General features: G+C 42.2%; 1 protein-coding gene across 1 annotated transcript in view; it reads left to right on the forward strand.

Moving 5' to 3' along the window:
- The first annotated feature begins 4439 nt into the window (after nt 1-4439).
- The window catches only part of LOC130176219 (polypeptide N-acetylgalactosaminyltransferase 18-like), a 63526-nt gene continuing 42292 nt past the window's right edge, over nt 4440-25673 (forward strand). The window contains exons 1-6 of the mRNA XM_056387170.1: nt 4440-4476; nt 5984-6191; nt 6348-6514; nt 13315-13501; nt 21540-21737; nt 24892-25006. Coding sequence (XP_056243145.1) covers nt 4440-4476; nt 5984-6191; nt 6348-6514; nt 13315-13501; nt 21540-21737; nt 24892-25006 — 912 coding nt within the window. The remainder of the gene's footprint in view (nt 4477-5983; nt 6192-6347; nt 6515-13314; nt 13502-21539; nt 21738-24891; nt 25007-25673) is intronic.

The following is a 25673-nucleotide window of genomic DNA, read 5'->3' on the forward strand; positions in this document are numbered from 1 at the left end:
GGCCTGTGTTTGCATGTCAATAATGGCGACTCTGTCCTCAAAAAACATCTGCACCTCTTTCCTGCTTTTATTGTATTTCTGATTTATTTGACACTATCCAGTGAAGAATGTCAGAAAATCTTACAAGCATTTGGTTGGAAGATGGAGAGTCAAAGGTCTAATTCATAGTCTGGTACAAAAACTGCACCTGTTCTCAGACTGTGGGCCTGATTTTTTTTTTTTTTTTTTTTTTTTTGCTTTTGACTTTTAAAATTGTTTGTGTTGCTCTCTCCCCCTCCAACTGCGTCTTACTTCCTGCTGTAAAATTTTCATCCGACACTTCATCTCTACCGCCTCCTGTCAATCAAAGCTCGAGTAGCAGCCAAGCTGCCAGGCTCTCACAGATCAAGCCGTTGCCTAGCGAGAGTCTGACGGACAGCAATAAACAGCGAGTGGCCAAGTTTTACATCAAACCGAACAAGCACCAAATTTTCACATGACATTTAAATCAATATAAAAATATCCAGCAGAAAGGTATTTCAGTCCTGTTTTCTGAATGATGCAGGTGGCAGGTGTGATGATACTATTCTGAAACCACAATTTTTCCTGACGCTGTATTAAGAGGGTTAAGAGGGTTCAAACTGTCTTGGATGCAGAAATAAGTGCAAAGCCACAACCCTGATTTATTTAAAGGCTCCATATTTTACATTTTTCCTGTGTTTTGACTGAAGTGTTGATCCATAAGAAGAACCATCTCAATGTAGTTTTACATCTCCTCTCTCAGGCTTCTCCCTGGAGCTCTAGTACCAACAGGTCAGTGAGCCAATCAGAAGATTTCAGGTAAACACTCACAGAAACCACATCCTGCAAGGTCGCATGGTGGGTCCAGGTGCGCCGGGTTTGAGGCGTGGCTGAGGGCGGAGACTGCTTCGTTGTGACATCACAAAGTTACAGAAGTCCAAACGGCTGTTTTTAAGACTCGGTCTCTGAATACAGGCTGTGTTTATTCTCTGAGGACTGAGGCTTTGATACTTTCACAGTATTAATATAGAACCTAGAACCTTTATAATCAAAAAAGACACGGAAATCTCACTTTATATAAAACGGCACCAATTCTCCTGGGTAAACTTGCTGTGTGGTGTCGTTGTCATGCTGCAGAATAAACTTGGGACTGATCAGACGCCTCCCTAAGTGTTGCATGATGGGTAAGAATCTAAACATCTAAAGTGGCTAAAACCTTTTCACAGTGCTGCAGGCGATGTTCAATTTTACAATTCTGTTAATAACTTCATTATATGTTCAACACAAGGCAGTTTTGACATGAATGACGTGAATTCTCTGAACTAATATAAAAGAAGCAGAAAGTTTTGTGCGCACCAAACTGTATTTATGTGTTCAGGACATGAAAATGAACATTTAACGTGAGACAGATCTATATTTTGGTATCGATCCTGTTGATAAAAACGTAGTATCAATACTTCAGGTATTCATCCGCCCACCCCTAAATTCAGTGAGCGTCTCCAGCTACAATAAATGTGCCACTTTTAATTTCACCACACTCCGCTGAACAGAGGGACATAATGATACGGTATTTATTTAACATGCATCATATTTCAGCTTTGAGCTGTTCTGAAATTGTTGTTCTACGTTTTGCAATTTGTAAAGTTACTTCAGTCACAAACGCAGGTATAATTGGATTTCGGAGGGAAAAGCATTTACAGCTTCAGGTCCACACTTGTTTATTCTCTCCACAGTACAAACAATGAAAACAAAAGTCTGTGTGTGTGTAACTGTCTTAAACCTTTTGTGTATTCATGCGTAAAAACAGTGTTTTAGTACACAGCTTATTCGTGTCTGCACAAGGTATCTGCACTAAGTTTCTGATCTGGAATAGTCCTGGTCTCAGTCTCGACTGATCATAGTGATATTGACTGCAGCTCTGTCACAGTCAACTCTTCTCCACCAAATCAGCTCTGGTGCTTAAAACCGGTCAGGATTCTTGGAACGTAGACGTGGAAGAATATTGTGTGCAAGACAAATACTATGTAAAATGTTTTTATTTAAAGCCTAGATGAGTGTAAAGGAAACTCTGTGTAAAGAGCTTTGTATTTCTATGACAAAGCACAGTAAGAAAAAGGAAATTTAATGCAAATTTAAACTTAACAGGCATTGATATACATGATGAGAAGACAGAGGGCTGTTTTGTAGACATAACCGTGGGTGCGGCTTTGGTTGAATGCTAATGGCGGAACTAGTTTAACATCTTACTCCGACATGACCAAATCCTCACCAAGTATTTGGTTTCTATTGCACCCCCCCCCCCATCGATTGCTTTCTCGACTTCTCCACTCTTGACTTCTCCATCCTTCCTGATATTATGACACGCCCTCTGCAGTCATCACCGTTTGCACATCAGGCTCTTTTTTTTGGTTCCAGCTGGGAACCACATTTTCAGTTTCCAAACCAATTTATTTTTGGTTGAAATGCTCCAACGGTTCAAAAGCAATGCGCATGAAACCAGAGCCAAAACCCCCGTTCCACGTTGGTGAAAAAAGGGTTAAGAGTGGGAGATTGTTTTAAGAGTCGGTCAGCAGCATCCAGCATCGAGCCTGCTGAGCTCACAGCACGCCAGTTCTGCATAAAGTGACTGGAGGACAAGGTGAGACACTTTGTCACCCAGCAGAGCGGCCCGTTCCTAATCCATTAGGCTGTGGGGAGAGTGTGTGTGTGTGTGTGTGTGTGTGTAGACTTGGTTGTAGGATAAGGGTTAAGCATTCATTTGTGGTGGTTAACGTTAGCATGAGGGGCTTAGGAATGCATTATGTCAATGACAGGTCCCCACAGAGATAGGTGTACAGGTGTGTGTGTGTGTGTGTGTGTGTGTGTGAGAGAGAGAGAGAGGGTTTGTGTGTGTGGACAGGAAGCTGTCCTGGTGTCTGAGCTAATAAAAGAGTATGTCTGTGCGAGCTGATGTGACAGAGCTCAGGCTCGCCTAGTTTACAGATGCCCAGGGATGAATACCTTCTGTCACATCCCCTTTATTCTCTTGTTCTCCTCATCACTCTCTCTGCCTCTCCTCCTCCTCATCACTCTCTCATACCTCGCTCCACATCCTGCCGGCACTTTTATTTTGTCACTGTCCTGCGGTAATTCCCCTGGCTTTTTCTCTCCTAACTCTCCTGCTTCTGACATCATTACCTTCTCTTGTTTTTTGTCTTTCATGCTTTATCTCCCGCATTTCGTGGTTGGGAGAGACTTGATATATTATACTGCTATTGTACTTCTTCATGTTTTTAAGGCACTTATTTTCTGCAAATGCGTGTAACATAATTTTGGTGAGGATTTGTTAAAAAGTTCAAGCATTTCTTTCCAAAATTGTTCACCTCCCTCTATTTTTGTGAACCGTTCTTCCCCCGTATGTGTGTGTGTGTGTGCGTGTGTGTGCGCATTATGTGAACGTGTGTGTTTGTACTGTGTGTAATCACAGCTGAGCAGACACTGACAGGAAGCCAAGTCCGTATCACCAACAAGGATATCTGTTTACTGTCACAATGCAGTTGTAGATGCTGCCAGACTGAACAGTGAGCAGCACCTGTGTGTGTTGACCTCTGACCTTCAGGACCTTCAGTAGTTGGTCTGTCAGGTTAGAGCCAGAGGAAAGACAAGTTGGATATATAGACTTATATGGAGCTGTGGTAAGAAATGAGCCTATTGGTGCATTTACAGTAAATCATTTTTGCCATTGTTCCCATTGTAACTATCAGGATCTTTAGCTACTACCTTCACCAGCCAGGTCGGTAACTTTGCCTCTGAGCTGACAAGGTAACAACATCTATCTGCTACATCTGGAGCACCAGAGTGGAGTTTGTGGACTGAAAAAAAAAAGATATATGTACTGTAAATACATATATGTTCAATTAAATTCAAGAAGCCTTATTTGTCCCCAGGGGTCAATTTAACGGCCACATAGACAATAAAGAACACACACAACACAAACTGCACACATTAAGAAAAACAACAGCGGTGCAAAACAAAACCTGTAATATTATAATGAGAATATATAACTGTAAAAATGTAGCTGTATGAGATATTATGTGCAATAAAAACCCATGTTACATATACACAGTATAGGTGCACATAGGTATATGAGCATTGGATAAATAGCAGCAAAGTTCAATAGCAGCAAGGTCAATATGGAAGTCACTGTATGAGTCTGTGTGCAATATATATATCTATATATATCTATATATAGTTGAATCATATGACTATGGTTATGAATATGGATATGGTGCTGTTATTTGGTCTCGAGTTATAATTAGCACACACACGCAGAGCACATGCACAAATTCCAACATAAACCCTCCAATGAGCTGAGCACTCTGTCCACGTTGCAAGCACACCATTGCACACACATTACTGTAGCTACTGTATTACACACACACACTCGCACAACCGCACCAATGTTCCACTTGATTCCCCCTGACTTCTCCTACAGAGGTACACCGTGCCCCCGAGCCATCGCAGAAAGGGTAGCCGGGGCCCGACTAAATTAATAATGAAAAATGTCGAACAAAGTGCAGGGCAGGACACAACAAGCTCCCTCTGCTCGCTGTGCGCTGCGATGCATCTGTCCTTTACCCTCTTGAGAATCTGGCTACACTGAGAAACCCTGTCGAAGCACATGGTCTCATTCACGCTCGCCTCCTCTGCTAAGATGCGCTATGCGTTAACAAAAAATGGATTGAAATGGCTTTTTCCAAGCAGCTTTCCTTTTTCCCTGTTCTCAAAAAAAACTACAAGAAGCAACTTAAAACTCCTCAAAACTTTCAGTGCATCACGAAGCATTTGTGGCTAAAGAAAAAGTGTAACACAGAATCAATCATTAACAGTGCTCTTAGGGTGCTTATCATGAGGCTAAGAGGGGAGTTGGAGGGAAGTGGCATTTCACCCTCAGGAGCATTAAGCATGTTATTGCCAACGGGGGAAGAATTGCTCTTCAAACAAATAAAAAAAAAAAAAAAAAAAAAAACCCCATTCAGCTCAGGAAGGAGAGGCGGCACTTCACAGACCTTCAGCTCGCCCGTGTGGAGGGCAGAGCAGAAAAGAAAGCGATGTTTGACAGACCTGAGCCACAATTTTAAAGTCAGACTGAAAGTAAAATCAAGTTTGTTAAGACATCAGTATTCTTATAGTTTGTTTTTCTGACTCAGTCTCATGAATATTTCATTCCCCCGGGTGATTCCCCGGCATCCAGTGACTCGGACAAACAACGGACCGCTGCACTCGGTGGCTGCCCTAATTTTGCCATACAGTGAGTGCAGGTGACAGGGAAGCTGCACCGCCTCATTCAACACCCATGTTGCGAATCATGACGAGTTACAACGAGGGCAACTTCTCATAATTCACATGAAATATAAATACTTCAGACAACCACATGCTTTCTATTGTTTGTCTATTTTTTTTTTCCAAACAGGCCCGAAGCATGTTTTTGGTTCTTATTTGTTTTCCACCATTCGTAGTGAACAGCTCAGTGCTGCAGAAGTAGCGCAGAACTCTAAGCTACGCACTGATGGAAAAAAAAAGAATTGTTACCTTGGACGTGTTAGCGGATTTGTGTCCACCTCTGCAGAAATAAATCGCCGTGGCTGTCAGAACCAGTTAATTGTAATGACAATGAAAATCCCTGTTATTTCACATCGCATTTGTGTTCCATCCTGTTCCCCCGTGCTGCTGAAATTGTTCTTTCAGTCCTCAGCTAACGGGTGTTGTTTAATAACCACACAGCATACTTAGCGCTCTGTCACAGTCAGTTTTTCCTGCAAAGCTCCCTGAGTAGAGCTGAAGGAAGTTCATTTGTCATTAAATTTCTCCTCAGAGTAGCGTTGCTGTCACGGCATCTGACAACACAGTGGTTTGCTGGAGAAAACGTGACTATATTAAGATTAAGCTTCTTGGTCCAAAATGCACCAAACATGTCTTGCTCTCTTCTCCCCCCCCCCCACAGAGACCCCTCTGAAAGATGGTGAGGACGCTGCGTCTTCGTCAGACTTGGCCTCAGATGCCGCCTCCTCGCTCTTCAACCACTGGGGTCACGACCTGGGCCCTGAGAGTCGAAGGGTTGCCCTCAGGAAGTTCCGTTACTACGGCTACAACGGCTACCTTAGTGACCGCATCTCCCTCAACCGGCCGATCCCAGATTTACGACCGGACGGGTCAGTCAGTTTGTCGATGGGTGCACTGTTAATGGATTCATTCATCAACGTGTGATGGTGGTGTGCGCCTGTATGGATCAAACCTTTTAATGGAATGATGTTTATGTCTTGACTGGGTTTCAGTGAAGAGTTTCTTTCTCTCTGTTTATCCCCCAGGTGTAGAAACATATCGTATTCATCAGACCTTCCTCAGCTCAGCATCATCTTCATCTTTGTCAACGAGGCCTTGTCAGTGCTGCTGCGCTCCATCCACACCGCCATCCAGAGGACTCCGTCACACCTGCTCAAAGAGATTATACTGGTGGATGACCACAGCAACAGCTGTAAGAAACCTTCTTCATAAGTTCATTTTTACATTGTGTTTACACTGAGCCTCCAAGAAACCCCCCTTTCTGACATGTGTGCAATGCATTCTGGTCTATTGAGCCGTCTGTTAGAGTGAGACTATATAACCTTTGCTACTAGCAACCGCTGTTGCTGAAATGAAATGCAAATAAATGTATCTGGTTAAAATACAGTAGTAACTGTACAAGAGAAGAAGAGTTGCTGGTCAGCAAATTGAACTAGTAATGTCTATTATACATTAATATTTACCTAAAGTTTGCTAACATTAGCTAACGTTACGCTACGGGTCATACCAGACCAGCTAAAGGTTTTGCTGCAAAACCAGTGAGTTGTGTAGTTTTCTTTTGCAATTTTTACACCAAAAAGGAAGAACATGCCGGGGCTGAAAAATTTGCCACAAACCGGCATGCGCCACACATGCCCCACTTCTTTGCCCATTTTTGGGATTAGCTGGGAGTTAGGCGGAGTCATGCACTGCCAAGATGGCGATAGCGGAGCAGCCTTATAAACAGTCCATGCTTCTCCCTAAAGTTACATAGTTTCACTTTTAAGTATAACCTGATCTCTCTGCCAAGTCCATAAACGGTTGTTGAACTTTGGCACCAAATGGAAGAAAGAAATCTCTGCTGTTTACTGCTGTGACAACACTGCAGCCAAATAAAGAGTTTGTTTAATTCACAGCAGTTTGATGAAGAGTTTCCCATCACATTATAGGGCAAAGATCCAAAGTGGAATAATTAAACTCTGAGTCTTGTATAGTAGGTGCGCTAAAGCCTAGACCGTTTATATTTTATGTCCCACTTATTTTATATTCTGCTTTGGAAGGTGCAGAAGATCAGGACATGTGCAGGCATTAGCCGCATCACTGGTGTATGAAAACAGATTAAAACTTATTACAGCAGTCACAGACGAGGCATGGGTGCGACTTGTCTGTTGGAAGACTTGTGTTAATAATTGCATCACGTACTATGGAACATATTTCACCGCTGCCAAATCTATAATTACCATTATGAGAAATCTGTCTCTGCTACCGTCGCCTGCAGATTTTATGGGTCTCTCACTGCTCCTCTGTTCTTCAATAATACAGTATATCGGAGTTTAGTTATGGTGGTTGCACAGGTTGAATGCTTATTAGTGGAGCAACCAGGAAGATAAATAGATTTAACATTTGCCTCAAATAATTCCCTCTTAAAATTCTGTGGAAAATATGATTTAATGCTTTTTCTTGCCGGTGAATAACAATTACATGTTGATAACTCATAATAAACGTAATCAATAGAAGATAACTCAGTGAAAGCGCATGACCATTACTGTTGCTTATTGATCGTACATGGTGTAATTATGGTAAATGAGGGTTAATCGAGGTTAGAAGAAGGCAGAAGGTTAGATGAAGTGGAATTACAGTCAGACTCATGCACGGCCATCAGAGGCGTAAATTAGCAAAGACATCATGGGTTGTATTCATCAAGCCTCAAAGTGCTGATCAAAGATCACTGGGCCGTGCAATCCTCCATTCACGTCACAATGACATTACATTGAGTGACTCTGTCCCGCCAGATCTCTCTATCATAACTTACAGCAATTCCACAATTTATTGAACATCAGTTCACTATGATTTAAAATAACAAATATTACTGATTCCTGTTCAAGTTGGCGCTGCGGATGGCAGCCTCTGTGCAGCGCTCTGTAGTTCTTCATTAGTCTCTGTTTATTCTCTGTGTGTCCGGTTCCTGATGAAACCTTTCATTAGAGAGGAACTAATCAACATCAGGCAATTCACTCCAGGTAGTTTTTCACCAGTTTTCACACACCTGGAAAGTTTTGAAGATGGTAGTTGGAGGAGCACTGAATGGAGGAGACACAAACAGGGAAGTGCCAGTGTGGTAGCGAAGCTCCGACAGATTTCCGTTAGTTCACCGGGCAAACCTCCGCTCCTCACGTAACAAAATAGATGCGCTGTTTCTCATCAACAGGATGAACAAGGACTCCATGTTGTGCTTCCCCTTATTTCACTGAAACTTGGCCCGGTGAAGCCATTTCCCCGACAGTGGCTTGAATATAAAGTGATGAAACGGACAGCTTTTTTACTATTTACTGATTTAAGATTAAATAATATAAACTGCCCCGTGTCCCTCTCCTGCTCTGAGCCCAGTCTGAATGGTCAGAGTGAAAGCATTACACTCCACTCACGTAACACACCTGCTGCTGTGAGAGAGCGGGGATGATAATTACACACTGTAAAAGTCCCAAACGCCAGCAGAGCAGGAACAGGAGAGCGAAATAACTCACTGAGCCCCAGTGGTGAGGATATCACGTGGTGTGTGAGTGTGCACAGCAAGCACACGTACACACACACACTAACACGCCGTGAACTTATGTGGGGAAAGCAGGCAAGGACAGTTGACGGCCTGCAGGAGGCTGCAGCTTCCAGAGGTCGCCATGTATGAAAAGACCCAAAATGAATACTGTAAGTGGACTACCTCTACTCTTACATCACAATTTCATTCCCACACATAACTGCACATTATTGTTGTTTTCACTACCACACACAACATGAATATTGTTTGTTATTTATATAATCTGTGTATTTCACATATATTGTGCATTGTCTATATATTGTCTGCATCGAACCAAATCCAGAACCTTTACTTGGCCAATCTGAATCTGCTTTTTAATGAACTGATTAATTGTGAAAAAAAAGGCCATCATGATTGGCTCAAGGGACGTTGGCCAGTCCATGATTTCTAAATTTCCATAAAAATCTTTTTGCATTGAATTTTTAATGGTTCCCAGGCAATGACACCTCATGACTTGGTAATAACATAACCTTTCATATAGTGCCACAATGAGGTGTTTTGTTTTGGGATTTTTAGTGTAATTTGGTGCAGGTGTTTATGTTATGGATGGACAATAATAATTTTAGTGACTCTTTGACTTTTCATCTGGTTCAAACCGGTCAAATCTTTAATTTCTCCAATACATTTGGTTTATAATCACATACCTGCAAAAGTAATTACTTACCCAACATTTGCTAATTGGCAAATGTTAGCATGATGATACTCTAAATTAAGATAAACATATCTGTTAATCATTAGCATGTTAGCATTATCACTATAAGAACAATGCCGATGGTAGCACGTAGCTCAGTGCATAGCAGTGCCTACATGCAGCCTCACAGAATGGCTAGTACCCTGGGGTGACATCAACTGATGTGAAGATGAATTCACGCGAGTGGAAAATGTTCCAGTCTGAGCAAAAACAGTGTTTGCATATTTGCTTCATGAATGCAGTGAGATGAAAGGAAAAAGGAGAGAGACTGGTGGTAAATAATCAAAAGAGCCAGACTTTAAATTCAGCGAGAGGCATCAGTGCAAACCTAGCTAACACTGACGGCCCAGTGGTCAAATTCACATGAGTGATGCAAGGCAAAAAAAAAAAATAGTTTCGCTTTCTGCCTAAACCCTCTTTTAGTCTGTTAGAAAAAAACTACAGAATATCTTTGGGTTTTGGAGTGGTGGTCAGACAAAACCAGCTGTTTTTAGAGGGTTGAACACTTGAAATAAAATGTAGACGTAGCGAGTTGTCAACATGAGGTCATTTACAAGTCCTCGCATTTCATTTCTGCAGACAGTGATGGACCAATCTACTTTCCACTGAGAATCCTCCATCCCTCTCTTTGTGGTCAGACTGAACCTAGTAGTTCTCACATCACGTCCCTCGAGTTACTATTTTTAGCTGACTGATGGAAAACAGGGCTTCTGTTGTTCAGACAGGCAACTACATTTGGGTAGCATAGACATCTGAAAATTAATTGGGTAACTGGACTTGATTTAATGACGGGATATTTTTTTTTTTCATGTTTGGAAGTGATCTCCTATGTACGTGCAACACAAACAGGTGCTCTTCAAATACTCCCAACTCCCGGTTTTAAATGAGCCCGTCTTTCTTCCAGGTCAGCAGCAAACCGCGGCTCATTAAAGGAAAACAGAGAGAATACATAATCCAGGCTGATGGTTATAATGAATAGAGAGGGGAAGGCAGCAGCCGTAGCCTGCAGGAAGGATTACAACACAGAGATATCACAATGAGGAAATGAAGATGTTCGTTGTTTCACTGTGGGCAGTCTCTCTATCTCTCTCTCTCTCTCGCTCTGTGTGTGTGTGTGTGTTTCTGTTTTTTTCTGTCTACCTGAATGTGTGCAAAGCATATATGAAATCCCTCATGAAGACGGACGGGAGTAAGACTTGAAAGAAAGCAAGAAAAGAACAACATCAAATCTTAACGTATTCAAATTGTATATTGTATATTCATTGTGTGCACCATGAATATGGGTTGAGTATCTGGCAGCGTACCAGTTTTTAGTTTTTATTTATGAACCCTTTCAATGTCTAACCTCGTCTGGGAGCATCCGCTTTGTTCCATCACTTTCTTTTAGCCCTGCTAACCGCAGAGCTCTACGGACAGCATGTTGGTCAGTCAGTCACATTTCGGTTCAGCCCTCGCGGTCCACGACGGCTACGAAGGGGTCACACCTTCGTAGACCGCACACCCCGAAGAATGCCCGGAGTTGGGACACAGCTTATTTGCTCCTATTTGCTCTGTCATGGAAAATATGAGGTTCGACATATAACATTAATTTTTTACTTACAAAAGCAGATCAAATAGATCTGATAACTCAGAAGCACATTATGTCGTGGGGCGTCCTGTAACCTTTTCAGCCAACATAAAGTACTTATTCAGAGAAATACATTTTCTGAACAAAAATTTGAAGAGAGGTTTTCAGATGATGCAATTTCCCATCTTGGTTACTGGCTTGAACAAGTGTACTAATCAGCATTTTAACAGAAATGCAAAGTTCACACAGACTTTCTGACAAATCTCTTTCCAATTCTCTCATTTGAAGAAACACTGAACATTTTCTGAAGTAAATCAATCCTCTTTGTTTGTAGAGAAGCACAGATTCCATCAAGGCTTTCAGCAGATGCAATTACTCAGCCACCTTTTAGTTACTGGGCAAACACCTCAGTCCAAAATCTACAGAAAGGCTGCTCTACCAGCGTCCACTCCTCTTAAAAAGCTTTTCACAAGAGTTAGGAACCTGGCTGCAGGGATTTGTCTCCATTTATTAGTGAGGTTGGCCACTGATGTTTGGTGCTAAGGGCTAGTTTGCAGTCAGCATTCCTGTTCCTTTTAGTTACTGGACATGCACATGTGTACTATCATCGAGTACACTGAGGTCAGGTGTGATTTCTGATGTAGGTATGCATAGCACAGCTGACACATGTTCATCTCCTGAAGTTATTCAGCCTGGAGAGGGAGATAAGATTAAAAATCAAGTGAAAGGAGATGAAATCAAAATCATGTTACTTCCCAAATCATCATGACAACTCGCCATGCAGGGCCTGAAACATGATTCATATCTCTTGTGATGACCAGCCAATCGTTTGGTGAATGTGTTGCTCTGAGCTTTAAAACTGAGAAGCTGCTTCCCCACGAGTAATTTGGAGTTCAGTTCATCCATGAGGCCAGTCATCGACAGCAAATAACAAACTGGAGACCGTCATGTGATGGGATCATACCAGCCGCAGCACATGTCAGCTATACTATTGACGAGCATCACGGCTGACGTGATCCCGTTGCTCGATGGTCAATAGTTTTACCTAATGTCTTAGCGTTGATTGAAACTGGGATACAACAAATGGCCCCTTCCCCACTTCCAAACCCCCTTCTGTGAATTTGTCCTTCATTTTAAGCTCAACTACGCACCTGTAAAGTTTCCTGACTGTATCTTGCACAGTTGTGACACTATTGTGACAAAATCTGTCCACAGACAGACAGACAGACAGACAGACAGACAGACAGACAGACAGACAGACAGACAGACAGGCAGACACCTGTCTAAGTCCTCAGAACCACCTCTGTAGTAGTTCTGTAGTAGTATGCTACAGTCTGTATCTGTACGACCTCATTTTGCCACGATCACACACACACAGACTCACAAGGTGAAAATAATTCCAGCCGCATGCTGTGTCGCCTGGTAACATCTGGTTTTACAAGCTACTGCCCATGATGAGTAAACTGCACTTCATTTGTCACATTGGTGAATTGCGACTTGGAGGATTTAAGTGGCAAATTACAAATTAGAAATAAGGACCAAACCGTAAAATACAGTATGCTGTCCACATACTTTTGGCCATAAAATGTATCCCAACCACCAATTTGGCATAGAAATGAAGGTTAGCTTAGGTTTTAGCCAGACTGACAATTGTAAACATCAGATCTTGCAGAGCTACGGTTTCCTTTAGCAATCTAATCCTGCACAGCCTGTTTACTGCTGCCTGCTGCTCAGCAATTCAACTCAGCCACCTGCTCCTGCTCAGCATCGCTAACATTTGGATTTATGTACATTCAGCATGTTTGTCCATTCAATACGAGCTCATGTACATTTAATTGTGTCTCCTCAGATCTGCTGTGTTATTGTTGCAACATACGGATAATACTTTAACAAGTGTCTACACTGAAGGGAAATGTGTCAGTAAATTATTTTGAGCCCATGGGACAAATGAGCATAACTCAGACCTTAGTGGCATTCACAAGGACACACACACAGACACACACACACACACACAGTCAAATGTTTTCCGCTGTCCAGTGGAGCTGAGGGAGTTTCTCTGGAGCTTTGTCAATAAGATCAATACTGGCTGAGACTGAGTTTGCTTTGACATCCAAGTGTGTGTGTGTGTGTGTGTGTGTGTGTGTGTGTGTGCTCTCTCCCCAGTGGAGCTGAAAGAGCACCTGCAGAGCTTTGTGGATGAGACCAACACGCAGCACGGCCCAGGATTCATTAAGGTGGTCCACCACGACAAGCAGGAGGGACTGATCAGGTCCAGAGTCCGGGGCTGGAGGGCGGCCTCCGCACCGGTGGTCGCCCTGTTCGACGCGCATGTGGAGTTCAACACTGGATGGTGAGCAGCCACACTTTTTATGAATACGTAATCATTTTATTGCAAAAACCTTGGACTACTTTCATCTCCCCACCACCTCTCGGTGCCTATAGTACATTTTTCATCATAAGTAGTGATGCAAGACACATATAACCGTATTAAACTACAATCACAGGTCCGTGCTTCACAGTGCTTTAAACATTTACTGTTGGCTATTTGATTGATCCGTCTTTTGCCCATAAGCCACAGACTCCTTTCAGAAATCATGCAGTTTTATGATTTGTTGAACTGAGGGAAACTTTCTATACAAACCCCTTAAGTTTTTTACAAAAAAGGTTCAGCATAATATCTAATATTCTAACAAGTGCTTCACTAAAAACACTCTCTGTGTGTGAACCACAGTCCGTCATACACATCAAGTGTGATCAGAACCGCACTGGGTCAAAGAAAATGTCCAGAGTGAATAGGCAGAATTGAGCGCTCTGCAGCAGTCTGATGGCAGTGAACTAAAACAAGACAAGGTCAAATCCTTGTACATGTCTGGACCGCTCTTGGTCAAATCCTGATTTTATAACTGTGACGTCGTCTGACAAAACACCAAATGGATAAAGACAAAGATTGAGCTGTGATTTCAGCTGTATTTACATGTAAAATGATCACGCAGAGAGAAAGTTAGAAGAGACAGACTATCTTTCCTTTTTTTTAAGTTATTATTTTTTTCAGGCTTTTGTCTTTATTTCAGTCATAGTAAGAGAAAGACAGGAAAACTGGGGAGAGACAGGGCTACAGGCTGGACTTGAATCTAGGCCGCCATGTCCAAATGGCACATGCTCCACCAGGTGAGCCACTGGAGAGAGACTATTTTTCATATTTAGTCTCTCACACAGCTCACAGCAGCCGTCTGGGATCCACAGTAGTTTAGTCTTTTTTTGCTTCCAACTCCAGAACGTAACAGACTTTAATTAGAGGCAGGTCTTTCTGTCTAACTCCCTCTGTTTGATATGTAGAGTTGGTCATAGCGATTAGTACGAAGCCTCGTTACCAGTGACTTCTCTCCCTCCCTCTCTCTCTGCTCGGTGTGTCTAATGTTTGGTTATTCAGCCTCCTTGAGTAATAATCATACATGTAATGAAAGTAGTTTATTTGCTGAAATGGAGGCGAGGCTCAGTGTATTGGAAGCTTTCCTCCGCTTCACTGCAGTTCCCAAACAGCCGGGAAACCAGAGCAGCTCGGTAGACTGTGGCTCGTCAGTCAGTCAGTCAGTCAGTCAGTCAGCCAGTCAGTCAGCGACATTCACAATTATAGGACTGCCCCTGCTGTTGCATTGCTGCCAGCGAAACACTGCTCCTCCTGAGGGGTACATAAAGCATTACAACTGGGTCCCTCACATGGTGCTTAGGGGCATTAACAAGACAGTGCTGCACTCACTACACCATCAAAGGGGATCACATATGAGCCATGTGCCGAGCAGAGACCCAGCGGGGGGCCAAGGATCAGCCTGCCATAGACCAATGACTTTTAGATGGATATTACTGTATGTATAGTGTGAAACGAATTAGTCATAGTGATGAGCGCATGAGGGGTTATTACTTGACTCTGCACTTCCCCCCGACTTTGCTAAGAATTTTAGCATCTTTGAGTTTGCAGTTTTTATTTTAAGGCCCACAACTTTACTGTTTTGATTCGCTCATATCAGCCGCATCAGGCAGCTGTTTTCAGCACAAAAAAAATAAAAGAAAGAAAAAAAATGGTGTAAATCCACCTACCCAGTACTAAATGGAAGACAGATAAAGATAACGATGAGCTGGTTTACAGAGTTGAGCATTTAGCATCTAAAAAGACAGGCATTTCCCTCAGGAGTTGGTGGAGAACAAAACAAAGGAGAAAAGTTTAAAAAAAGAAAAAGAAAGGAGAGTGAATACTAGTTTTAAATTTGTCAGGTGGACAGAAATATGACACCAAATGAATGCTAATGTTGTGCTGTGTCGATGCTAGATGCGATAATTAGCAATAGCTTGCTAGCACATCCCACACAATAAGCTTTTGAGCTGAGGTAATAATGTGCCAGTGATGTCTTTATGATTTGTTTCGTTGCTTCAAGTCAATCAATGCAGCTTTAAGTACGATTAATAATAATAACGTTCGTCTGGCTTGATTAGCTTGAACATATAATAAACACCTGAAGAGTCTTGGAGGGCTGAAACATTAATCCAATAATTTACCATTGATCTTTTCACTTTGTTCAAAACACTAGTTTCTCCACAGTGAAGCTAAATTGTGTTATTTCCTCCTCACAGCTGTGAAGATCCGCCAGAACTAATATATTTCTTTATTTAATGCAGAAGTGCTGATTGTTGATTTTTCCGTTCCTTTGGCTCTGGATCTCTGCTGTAATCCAAAGGGACAGTTTTGATTTAACTTCCAACTTTGAATTCATCACCTGCAATCAGTCCAGATGTGATAAAACCAGACACCAAAATAAATGCAATCTGGGCAAATAGAGAGAATCTATGACATCTCAGTTAGGAAGGGTAATGGATGCTGTACACTAGTGCAAGTGTATTTTACATTTATTCCTTCTTGTCTTGTGTAGCTGTAACCGACTCTGTCTGTGACAATGAGAAAGAGAAGATTGAGACTGAGTAAAGACCGAGATGCTGAATGTCAGCGTTTATTCAATTCCTTTGTTTGAAACGTCCATGATTAAATTTGTTTTCCCTCAATGCAACACTTTATCAAGGAGAGCAGCAGTCGAGAATTACTGAATTGCAAGAAATGGTCTATTTAAAGCTGGTTCGTAAAGGGATGATTCAATTTTTTTCTGTTTGTGAGTACGACTAAGGACTGGTGCAGCTGTAACCCATTTTTAAAGCAGGTGCAAACCTCCAGCTCCAGAGTCACAGAGGCAGATGAGTCATATTTATTAGTATTTTAGGTCATAGAGTCAGATGATTGCGAGAGCAGCGATGAAGTGATTTATGTGTACGATTGGGCGATATGACTTCAAATCAATATCACGTGTTATTGTGTTCCATGTGATTAAACAAATTGGTGGTGTTGCCTTCGGTCGGTATCCATGCTGCAATCACCACTGTCTGCTAGTGGTGACCGATAAGACCCAGTCAGGAGGTGCAGGCGTCTGCATCAACGTTCCCAAAAGTCTAAAAAAAACATAGGGGCAAATGTGGCGCCAGTACAGTGGCCATTAGAGCTCAATGCAACGCAACACATTCAAATAAACAAAACACAGACAAATTAACAAACGTGCTGCAAGTTGCACCGACGAGCAGATGGAATGTACATGAAATCAATGTATATTGATATCATCCACCGTGACTTAACCCCCCCCCCCCCCAGGATATCTGGATCTGTTTCTACTGCAAATCAACAAAGTGTTGGATACTAACACACTGAAAACACTTCACACAGGTTCATGAAAAATCCTCGAGCAATTAAAACTTCTCTCTCTGCTAACAACTCCCTCAGGAGTGTCCGCTCCCGTCTCCATCCAAGACACACAACTTGCTCCGTCTCCGTCTGACCAAAGTAACACCTGCAGCGCCGCATCTTTAATTACAGTACAGGTAGACGAACACTGATTTATGTGTGGATCATTACTGAAGATTAACAACTATTTCATGATCAGAGTCCTGTTGTTTTAAAGGCGCTGAAAGTGAATGTGATTGACCATGATTGTCACAACATCTAACACGCCCACCTATAATGTGTCAGTGATGAAGGCGACATGAACATGTTTAACAGCGGAACGGTTGCAGGTGGATGAAATATGATGTATGAGGAAAATATTAATTACATTCCCTAAATTTGTGAACATATTTTAAACATTTTTCATCAGGGACAAATTACTCTGTTATGACTTCTGAACAAATTACGATTTATGATTCATTCTGGGCAGCGGTCGAATGTTATTATGATTTTTTAAATAGTTTGTGTTTGGGAAGCAACAGTGACATTCAGAGTTTTAGATTGAAAGGATTAAAAATGGGAGAAAGGGAGAACCTGTACTTTAAAGTTATGATGTATAACTTCCACATTCAGATGTTTAAAAATGCCTACACTTATGTTATTTACTTTTTGAGTTGTGTACATCCATTATCCCAAATGTTTCCAGCAATTCTCAGTGCATATGTGGTTATAATCGTGGGAACAGTTTGTTTCATTTAGTCGCCTGTCAGTCACGTCATATCCCCGACATGCATGTGTCAGCGTTGAGGTTTTATGGGGAGACACCTAGCGGCAGAAATTACATACTGTGCATTTAGCAAGTGTTAGTTTATTTAATCCCAACATACTTCAGTGTAATATGTTACCACATCATCGCACTATAATATATGATGATGTATACTTTCTAATCTCGCCCTGGTTCCAAGGGCGCTGCTGGTGTGCCAGGCATGGCTGGACAAACTGGACAGGGCACACTTGACTGTCAGGGTCAGATAGGAAACAAATCTATTTTCCAAAAATGTTGCAGTGTTCCTTTATAGCTGCTTTTATATTCTTCCACCATATTACACAGGCATGAAGATTTGGTCCAGCGTCTGTTTCATGCTGGTGCTTTCGTATTTAGACTCCATGTTTCCTCTTTACTGCAGATGATCTTGATCAGAGTTTTGAGCTTCTTCTTGCATTCATTAGCATTTGAATGAGGAAAATTTCCATTTATTTGAAATAAATCTCACTCCTAACCTTTAAAGAGATGGAGTTCACATTAACACCATCCTTGTATTATGTCAAGACAAGTGTGTTGACACACAGTGGAAATATTTCCTAATGAATCCATTAAGTACCGTGAGTAATGGGAACACTAGTTAATTACTGACCTCATTAGCATAGCTGGTTATGTGTCATCTAGCGCTGTGGTGAAGACAGCTGAGGTTCATAACACGTTATCCTTCGCAACGCTTTAGCTTTTCTGACAGAAAATCTAGTGCTGTTTTTCTTTTAAACTCGACTCTAATGTCAGTCTGTTTGACTTGTGAACACTGCGTCACCTCAAGGTCGCCTCTTTAAAACACTTGGATACGACATCAGCGCCGTGTACCTGTTCATCATTTTGACAGGCAGAAAAATATCACACACTCCCACTTGACTGAGAACACACACACACACACACACACTCATACAAACACAAGTGCAATAGATTCATGAGCAAGCAACGCACTTGCAAGCTCGTCCTGCTCTTCTACACACACACACACACACACACACACACACACACACACACACACACTTCATTATAATGTCTGAGCTGTATCCAAAAGAACATTTGTTGCCGCTGTGTTCCAGATTAGAAACAAGACACTTACAAGGCTCTTAACCCCTCTACTCCTCTACCCACTCCAACCCTCTCTCTCTCTCTCTCTCTCTCTCTCTCTCTCTCTCTCTCTCTCTCTCTCTCCCTCCCTCTCCCTCCCTCTCTCACACTAAACACACACACACCTCCCACATATTGCCACAGAAGGGGTATTGGTCTATGACTAATCAAATGATTTACAGATACAAAAGAAAGAGCTCAGCTGGAGATGAGCTTTTTTCTCTCTCTCTTTAAACCCCCTCACATTTTTCAACAATTGCAAGAGGAAGAAGAAGAATCTGAGGAGGGGATTGAGAGGCATGAAATCGGGCATGTGACAAAGAGTGCTAATCACGGCACTTATCGCCAGATATAGCACCAGAAAAAGAAACATTTAGACATTTCCCTCCTCCTCCTTTGTCTACCACGACTAACACCTTCCTCTTAATCCTCCTTCCTCCTGAAACCCACCCACCCTGTCACAGATAATATAATATATATATAATCTGTAAATGTATTGACGTTGTTTATAGATTTAAGAGTGAGGCTACACAATGCAAAATGAAAAAAAATAAGTGGGTATATGCCACATAGTTGCACCACACCGCTGCCCTCCTCTAATCTGAAATCTTTCCCAACATTTCGCAGCACCCAACGTTTTAGCATTCAGCTGCGTGTGAGAAAATGATTTCTTCTGGGTTGACATGGAGTGTGAACAGTGTCAAGCCTTTCTTTGATGTGGGGGTCTCACTAATCGATTGGCTACCCGATCCCCCCCCCCCCCCCCCGAGTAAATAGATTTCAAGCCTTTCTGTGTGGGCTCGCTGTATGTTCGTGTGCGTGTCGGTGTTTACGTGGATGTGTGTATAGAAATGAGAACAGTAACCCAGGGGTGAGGTTTATCAGCTAACGAACAATCAGTGTGCAGAGTAAAAGAGTCCCTCCTCCCCTCTGATGTTGAGACTTTGTGATTGGTTTTACCTCTGCACAGCTGGACTGATAAAACGTGAATGGTTTTAAGGCAAGGCTCTTCAATTGTGGTTTTCTCTCTCATGAGACAGTCAAGGGTAGTTTGTATTTAAACGACGTGTCCCACAAGGCTACAAATATAAAGTTATTATTTTTCTCTCTCCAGTCAGCGGTCGTGTCTTGTCCAGATCAATAGGAACATTTTGAACCAGATAAGTGGCCTAGCTGTGTCCAACAGAGTGCATTAATGTAAATCCTCATCATTTTCATTAAAAAGGCCTTATTTGTACGTTTTCTCTCCCGCCGAATGCGGTTTCTTGCCGGGAGCTTCGGCCATTGTTGCGTTTACAAGACAAGAAGTTATAATGAGCAGCAACAGCTCTGTATCAACAGCAGCTGTGATTACTGTCCAGGTTGCCTATGAGCCTTGTGAGAATCGTAAGAGCTGTCCGACGTGTAAGGCCGTAATCTCAGCCAGCTCTGCAGCTTAGACACTCAACATCCTCTTAATCTCATATTACCTGATCAAAGGCAGTGCTTAGTTAGTAGTCCAGGCTCTTAGAGTCTCCTAGTTGGACTCTAGAGATCCAAAGGTGATCTTTAGGTACTGAACCCCTGAACTCCTCACGCTGCAGCTAACCTTACCCTCCGGCAGATCTGATTCCTCCCGCATGGTCGGGTGCACTGGGATCTCTCCAGGACTTTCCATTCTAGCCAGCAGCGCCTTACTGCTCGCACTGGTCCTGCTCTGCTTTCCCTGAGGAGCCACGGCCAGCGCACCTCCAGTCATTGACTGAGCTCCATCCTCCGCGCTCACTGGTCGATTGACCTTCCTAATCCAGTCAGGACTGCAGACTCACTCCCCAGCTTCCAGACTGGACTGACAATCCCCCTCACATCCTCATTTCACTTCCTCCTCTCTCATACCTTATTTTATCCAGCTGGACTCACTCCTGTCATTTATATGTTTTTTTATGATTGTAATTTAAATCTACTATTATACTATAAAAAACAGATGCTTTAAGTCGCCTGGTCTCTCAGTCTCTTGAGGTGAAGTTGCATCAATTGACTTTTGGCCACTATGGCATCGGAAAACAAAGCAGATAAATACAAGTTACTCATACAAGTAAGTTGCTATGGCAAAATGTTAGCGAATGGTTGCCAATTTACACATCCAGCTCACACAGAGTAGCAATCATGTTCAGTTGGAGTTTTGTTTCTGGCTACACGAGAAATGTTGGAGATAAAAGAAAAAAGTATTTAGTCTCAGTTTGGTCTCCAGCGATATCTGGGTCTTCTTGACTACCATCAACGGGTCGTCGTTACTTTTGTTCATCCGCAGTTTGGTACCTGTGTCAACGATAATAATAATGTTTTTGTCGTGAATAACAGTGTCACAGAGCATCACTTATGATTTGAAGCCAAGTTTTCAGGGCATTTAACAAAAGGAAGAAGAATGAGTTTGTCATTTTTTAATGGATGGCCAGGTCTTGTTTTAGCTGAGGTATGTATTTGTCCCTGTGGTACAAATCTTTGTTTTTTATTTCTTGTACGTTTGTCGAACATAAAACTCCCGAACTTGCCTGGAGATATTTCAAAACTACTGCGACTTTCATTTTTAGTTTTCTCCGTTTTCATTTTCACATTTCTGTTCAACCGTCATAATGATTACTCACAGTATCCCAGAGCGACGGCTTGGTGCCCTAAAACCATTAATTCATCTTCCTTTCTTTTGTTTTTTTTAACACATTCTACCTGTGCTCTGTCGACCCACAGGGCGGAGCCTATTCTGCAGCGAATAAAGGAGGACCGCACCCGGGTGGTGTCTCCCTCGTTCGACAACATCAAGTACGACACCTTCGAGATCGAGGAATACCCGCTGTCCGCTCAGGGCTTTGACTGGGAGCTGTGGTGTCGATACCTCAACCCGCCGAAGTCCTGGTGGATCCAACGCAACCACACAGCCCCCATCAGGTAAATGCAGGAAGGACTGCGAGACCTTGTTTTGAGCGATACAGTAAAAAATGATGTCGTATCAGGAAAGAAGTGAGACACCAGCAAAAATAAACAGTCGCTTCAGTATTCGTTATTAATAAATTGCCTTGAAGCATATTGGAGTAGGTTTGATAAGATCACTTAGCCTACTAAGCTCATTATTTTTACATAATAATTCCTCGAAACACTAATCCCCACGAATAATTATGTATGTAAATGGTAAATGTAGTGTCTCATCAGAGGCGGTGGGCAGTTACACAGCTTTAAGAGGACGAGCAGGTGATTTTATATAACCTGAAGTGGATGTAATGATCCAGATCTTCATTACTGTTGGGCAGGAAAACATTACCAATATGACAGATAAAGATTGGCTCGGCTGTGCAGCAGAGGCAGCTTCAGGAAAAAAAAAAACAGCCCGGCAACAAGAGCGAAATTACCTTCCTCACCTGCAAAAGGATAATATGTCCGCCGCTGCGGTTCATGGCCAGAAAATCAATAATGCAGTGTTTATAGATTTGGACAAAGACAAGAGGACATATCCTGCTCAATATTGAAATGGAGGAAGATAAATGGCTCCAATTGTTTATTTTTCTATCGTCTGTCGAAGTCTTGCTTCGTCTCAAGTGCAATTTGAAACTGTATCTGCTCACAAGCAGCAGTCAGTGACTCTCAGGCATTTTTATTAAAGTCATGATTCATTTCTGATGTAAATATGTATATTTCACATTTCATTTTTACAAATTCAAGTGAAAACTCTGGGTTTTCGCAGACCAGGCAAAGTGTGTAACTGCCCCAGGGCCCCGTGTTCACTGGAAGTAAACTGCTTTTTGATTAACTGGAAATTTGTTTGGGAATTTGCAGCTCTGAAGTATAAGAACAGCTGAGGTGATCCTGCGTTATTGAATAATTCTGTGACCCTGTTCTTTACAGGGGCCCTGTGTCAAAATCTATTTAAGAACCTTTATTATTTTAATATTATACTGTGTTCACATGAAACTCGTGTCAAAGTTTGTAGTCATATTCTAACACAGTGGTGCTGTTCTTGCAAATGCTAAAGCTGTATTGTCTGACAGGGCACAATGCACAGAGGGCAGTGGGGGAGTTTGGGGGGTGAATAGGGGCCATGCAGCACATTTGTGCCCCTAATGTGGTTCATCAAGGATCTGTACTCCTCTGCAGCTCACTACAACTAATATCTCACAATAGTACTAAGTTGTGTTTCATGCATTGTGAAAAAGTAAAAACCATTTGATGTAGTTTTGAAAAGCAAAAACCGTCCACGGAGAGGTGGGGGATGAAACGCTCGCTCTGCTCTTCAGTAACTTGGGCGTGGGAGCGTTAAAGAGGAGGCGCCGAGGGAGAGACGTGAGGCAAAGACGGCCCAACTGCGTGAGATGAATTTGAGTCGTTCGTCTTCTCCGTGTCATAACTCATTCAAATCCTCGCACACAGACATGACACACACATTGATATCACTCAGTGTGACTTACTCTTCCCGAGGATATCAGTCTCTGATGTCCGCTGCAAATAAACATCTATTAATCTGCCGAGGAATCGTAGATGTAAAGATGCTTCAGAGCTTACCTGTGAATCATCCCATTTTTAAGTTTCCTTTCAGTGTCAAAGTAATGCAGTGGTAGTTGTCAGTGCATCCGTGGATACACTGCAAACAGAAACTGCTAACAGCTAATTCAGCATACCTTTAATGGTGCTAATGTGTTGAAATGTAAAAAAGACAAGCAGCTCTTCCAGCAGAGAAAACTGAGAGATCCACTTTAAAACAGGATTTGAATTACAGGGGGACCAGCAAACTTGCTGGTGAAAAATGACCCACATAGATGCTCCGGACTGATCAGTGCAGGTAATGTTGAAATCACCTTACCTCCCCTAGAGGAGTAAATCCACTCAGAATGGGGTTTAATACATTTAAATCTACAGTTTTACTCTCATTCCCCCGTGGAAATCTTAAGGGGAAAATGTAAATGCTATGAAGTTATTAAAGATCAAATGTTTGCCTGGGGTGAAGCCAACATGCAAATCTAATATTTCCACACGCTCTGACGACCACCGGCGCCGGCGCTGCAGACTTTAACGTACATCCAGCAGACAACAGGAGCCGAGTGGAGAGGCGCAAGTCTGAGGAACTGTCTGACGTAAACACGAGTTGTTGGGAATAAGCGGACGTTTCATCATTTCACACAGAAAACATTTATTTTACAAGAATAACAGACACAACCTGCTGCTAGATGAAAGGGTAAAGATAACGTTACCAGCCAGTCACAGGCAGTTACTGGCTACTAACTAGCTGCTTGAAAGGTTTCTGTGCAGGTCAAGACAGCTGTTTCATCATCTGTCTATTTTGTTGGCTTCGTCGCGCTTTACATTATCTCATGTATTCAGTGAACTGTACTTTAAAAAATGACATTGTTGAGACTGAACAGTGTAAAATACAAAATAATATAATAACTAATATGATATAATAACTGATGTTTGAGATTGGACATGTGATTTCATTGTGCTGTTATCTGGAGGCTGTAGAGAAGAGGATGTGCTGAGAGCTGGTGGTGGGAGGGCCTCGCTTCTATTTGCATTTTTGGGGGGTTTCAGTGTTTCTGGCTGTTTGCCAATCTTTGTATCCACAGGGAGGAAAAATCCACCCAAACAAGCTGTTTCTGCAGCGCTGCTGTATTTCATATCGTTAAGAGGAGATGTGTGGGACTGACAGCGTGAATACCAATAGAAGTTATTTCTCTCTCCTGTTGATTCGGTTTGATGTTGATGAAAGATCTGTTTGATTTTTTTTTTTTTTTTCCCTGGATTTCCCCATAATGTCCTGAATTTGTTGTGTTAGTCGAGGGCATCATTCTGACAGCTGAATCATTTGTAAGTGTAATGCATAATGCATAGAGTTTTCATGAAAGGCTAAGGTCTGTGTTTAGAGATTCAAATGTGCAGCAAAAATGGATCTTCAGGGCCTCGTTGCCCAGTGTGGGGCTAATTGTGTCTTAGGACTGTGCTTGTGTGTGTGTCTTGAATATTATTTTGCATTTAAACTAGCAAAATTTTTTCATTTTGTTCAATACAAAAACATTTTTTTCAGCTCCTTGTTTCCTCTGATAACCCTCTCTTTTAGGAGCCCTGCTCTGATTGGCTGCTTTGTGGTCGACAGGAAGTACTTTGAGGAGATCGGCCTGCTAGATGAAGGTATGGAAATTTATGGGGGAGAAAACGTGGAGCTCGGCATCAGGGTGAGTTGACCTGAGAACCTATATCTAATTATTATTATTTATGTTTTTTTAACATTTGCACATTAACAATTTATTTATTTGTTTAAACGAAGGCGCAAAAAACCCAATAGGCAGATATATATGTGTCCTCATGTGGCTGTTTTTTATTTTTTCTGTCTCATGCGTGTCTTATTTAAATGTTACTTGTAATATGTTTTGTGATGACCTTGATGAAGGCCACATGCCGAAACGCACTTGTATAGATGTATTATAATAAGTGTAATAAAATACATCCATGCGCACTTCAGTGCTTTTAACTTCAAAAGTCACAAAGCACTGAACAACACGTGCTTCTCAGCCAGGTTCGTCACGTTTTAGTGTCCCCTGGAAACACTCGTTTGTGCTACTTGCGGCTCGTTTCTGCATTTGCAGCTCGTGTTGTCGAATTGATGATGATTGATGATGTTTTCTGAATTTGTGTGTGTTGATCTCTCAGCTCCTCCGTAATATCCTGAGATTATCTCATTAGCCGCACATCTACAGCAGACCCCATGTCGACACTATACATTTCTGCACCCCAGCATGCACTGCTCCATACTCTAAAAATACCTGTAACACGGTGTAATTTGGCTCTGTGGTATATACCACCGAGGCTCCAGCCGTTCTCAGCGAACAGATTGAAACATCC

The sequence above is a fragment of the Seriola aureovittata genome, chromosome 10, assembly GCF_021018895.1.
Source record: "Seriola aureovittata isolate HTS-2021-v1 ecotype China chromosome 10, ASM2101889v1, whole genome shotgun sequence".
Classification (NCBI taxonomy): Eukaryota; Metazoa; Chordata; class Actinopteri; order Carangiformes; family Carangidae; genus Seriola; species Seriola aureovittata.